At 39.6% G+C, this 3127-nt stretch overlaps 1 protein-coding gene across 1 annotated transcript; it reads right to left on the bottom strand.

Moving 5' to 3' along the window:
• Positions 1–262: 262 nt before the first annotated feature.
• Positions 263–1743, bottom strand: LOC142550678 (uncharacterized). The gene is made up of 4 exons (XM_075659752.1): positions 1676–1743; positions 1552–1619; positions 921–1099; positions 263–646 (listed from the first exon to the last, which is right to left on the bottom strand). The coding sequence occupies exons 1-4, from the start codon at positions 1741–1743 to the stop codon at positions 263–265; spliced, it is 699 nt and encodes a 232-aa protein (XP_075515867.1).
• Between the last annotated feature and the right edge of the window lie 1384 nt (positions 1744–3127).

Genomic DNA, 3127 nt, shown 5'->3' with positions numbered 1-3127 from the left:
AATCGTCAATTATAAGCTTAACCAACCAAACTGGAAATTCTCCATTCATCCACACACAGGATGAGGGAGAAGAAAAAACAAATCGAGCCAAATAATGAGCTACTTTATTAGCCGAGCGTCGCACATGAATAAATTTTGAAATAATAGGCGGCTGAATTCGATCTCTGATTTCTGCCACACAAGAACCAATGTAGCTAAGATTCTCCTGTTTGGTTGTGACTGCTTTCACTGTCAACAGAGAATCTGATGTCACTTGAACATCTCAAAGATATTTCTCATACAGAAGCTTGCTTCCTTCCCAGATCGCTAAAATCTCACCATGAACCACCGATATTGGTTGATTGATTTGTTTTTCAAACGCTAGCAACAAACGGCCCTGTGAGTCACGAACCACTCCTCCTACGCTATAATGATTCTTGTCCTTATTAACTGATGCATCCACATTCATCTTGAGATTGCATGACCCTGGCGGCATCCACTTCTTTTTCGGATTAACCAACTCATCTTGAATAGCAATTTTTTCCTTCTTCCGAGCCCTTCTAAAATCACAAAGCATTGTGACTCCAAAAAATATTGTCAGCCATTGGGTTGCTCCTATCTCCATGGATAAAATTTTGTTTTTCTTTCCAGACGCCCCACGTGCGGACTGCAAGATTCTCAAACTCCTCTTTGGACAAGTGTTTTTTCAACCACATGCATATCTCTAGAGTGCTGGTTTGTATTGCTCCCTTAAGAATATGGGCAAAAAGGGAGTGCTTCCACAAGTGTTTTATTGCGGCACAGAAGAAAATATTGTGGCAGGTCAAATCCATAGGATAATTACACAGACGACAAGATTCACTAACCGGGACATGGTGTCAAAGAATATTTTGATTAGTGGGGATACAGTCATCAGAAATATTCCACCAGAATAGCCGTACCTTAGGTGGAACAGAAAGACTCCATATAAACGCCCACCAAGATTTGATGGGATGTTCCAATTGGTGCTCCGGTAGGGAGAACAATCCACGTTGAAGACGACACCCATCACGCACCATATAATTGCCTTTGTCATCGAACCTCCAAAAAAGAGAATCACACTCTCCTGTCATTTCACCCGCTACAATGAATTAAAACTGGTAGAGATTAAATCAGCATCCCACACTTCTTGATTAATTAATTCGCTCACAATAGCCTCATTATCCCAAACAACCAATGGCTCACCAATCTTTGACTGTATGGTAGGGATCCACTTCTCCTTAAAAATATTAATGGATTTTCCATCACCAACTCTCTATATCAGTCCACGCTCCAGAATTTATTTGTTCCAGAGGATCGACCTCCATATATAGGAAGAGTTACCACCCAATCCCGCTTCCAGCATCGATCCATGTCTGAAATATCAACCTTTGAGTACTCAGGCAACTAAAAAATCTGGGGAACGAATGAGACGCCATAACTGTTTGGCGAGCAAGGCCCGATTGAATTCAGTCAATTTCCTGAAGCCCAGGCCGCCCCGACTCTTTGGTTTGCATAGAAAATCCCAAGACTTCCGGTGCATTTTCCGCTTACCCTTATCCAATCCCCACCAGAAATTCACGCATTCTTTTTCAATATACTCACACACCATGGTAGGCAGTCTGAAGCATGGCATCGTAAATGTGAGAATCACTTGTAAGACTAACTTGATCAGAACCTCTTTTCCTCCGGTAGAGAATCATTTATGACTCCAGCCTTGGATCTTTTCCTCCGGTAGAGAACCATTTATGACTCCAGCCTTGGATCTGTTTCACCACTCTTTCAACCATATATTTGAATTGAAGCCTTTTACTACGCATTGACACCATGGATAGGCCCAAATAAAGATCATGTTGATGAACCACATGAATAGACAATATAGTCTTAATCTTGGCCATAAGAGCTGGAATAGAATTAGGACTAAAAAAGAGGGCTGACTTATCATAATTAATGAGTTGCCCGGATGCCTTTTCATATAGCGATAAGCATTCTTTAACTCGTGATCCTTTCTGCATAGTCGCTCTGAAAAATACAAGACTATCATCTTGTTGCGTGTTTTCTTAAATGCTCGCAAGCGCACGATGTCAAGTTATAGTAAAATGTACTTTTGAGTGCAAGTGTCGATCCCACGAAGAGTGTGTATAAAAATATATATCAATGCTTGTAATTAAAATAGTCAAGACTTTATATAGACAAATCAATAACCATATTGGTTTGTTTGAACGAATTAATTAAAAACAAAGGATTAATCTAATCACCGAATTGAAGAATAACAATTAAGAGTAACAATTAGAGAAAATATCTAGAGCAATGATTTCACCAAGTTTCCACGACAATTATTCCCAGTTAAATTTATATTCCTGAATTCCAATTATTTAATGGCCAAGAACACTTAATTATTTTATTCCCTCTTTCCCAAGTGACGAATAAATTGTATCAATCAAACTTCGATTCAATTATTTCTAATAAAATCTAGGTTTAATTGATAAATACAAACGATGTTCTTACCTAAGCCTCGCTAAAGTTATACGCCTTCCAAACGATATAAAAATCAACCATGTGTTTCTAATGATCTACAATCCTAGTCCCTCTCCCGAGTTATAGAATTAATCAAACAACAAACAATTTATGGCCAGTAAATTGCAGTAAAATAAACACAGAGAAACACAATTAAATATGAAATGGAATTCAATCATATAAAATAACCACGTCAAATCATCGTGTCCACAAAGCTACATCATTATCTAGAATGGAAAATTAGCTCATCACGAAATCCAAGCGAAAACAAGACATGTTCAACGTTTTAGACATCGCAACACAGTAAAATAAAAAAGCGAAGGAAAAGATAACAAATCCGAAGCGTCGTCTCTGTCCCCAGATCCGTCGTTCCTCGTATTTTTGACTGTTCTTCGCACTTTAGATCTTCGTCTCGTGTCCGCATCTCTATACCGTGAGTTTTTCTCTCCAAATTGGTGTTTTTCTCGTGTTCTTTTCTCCCACGGAAGCTCGATCCTTTTTTCTGACCTAACTCGCGCATTATATACGATTCTGGACGCTCGGCGCGCGCGGTGGCGCATGATCTCGTGCGACTGCGCGTGCCATTCTTTCGTTTGGCTTGCTGCTGCGCGCG

This window comes from Primulina tabacum, chromosome 7 (assembly GCF_025594145.1).
Source record: "Primulina tabacum isolate GXHZ01 chromosome 7, ASM2559414v2, whole genome shotgun sequence".
Lineage (NCBI taxonomy): Eukaryota > Viridiplantae > Streptophyta > Magnoliopsida > Lamiales > Gesneriaceae > Primulina > Primulina tabacum.
Note: the sequence above shows the minus strand (reverse complement) of the source record. Positions and strands in the feature narration are given on the sequence as shown.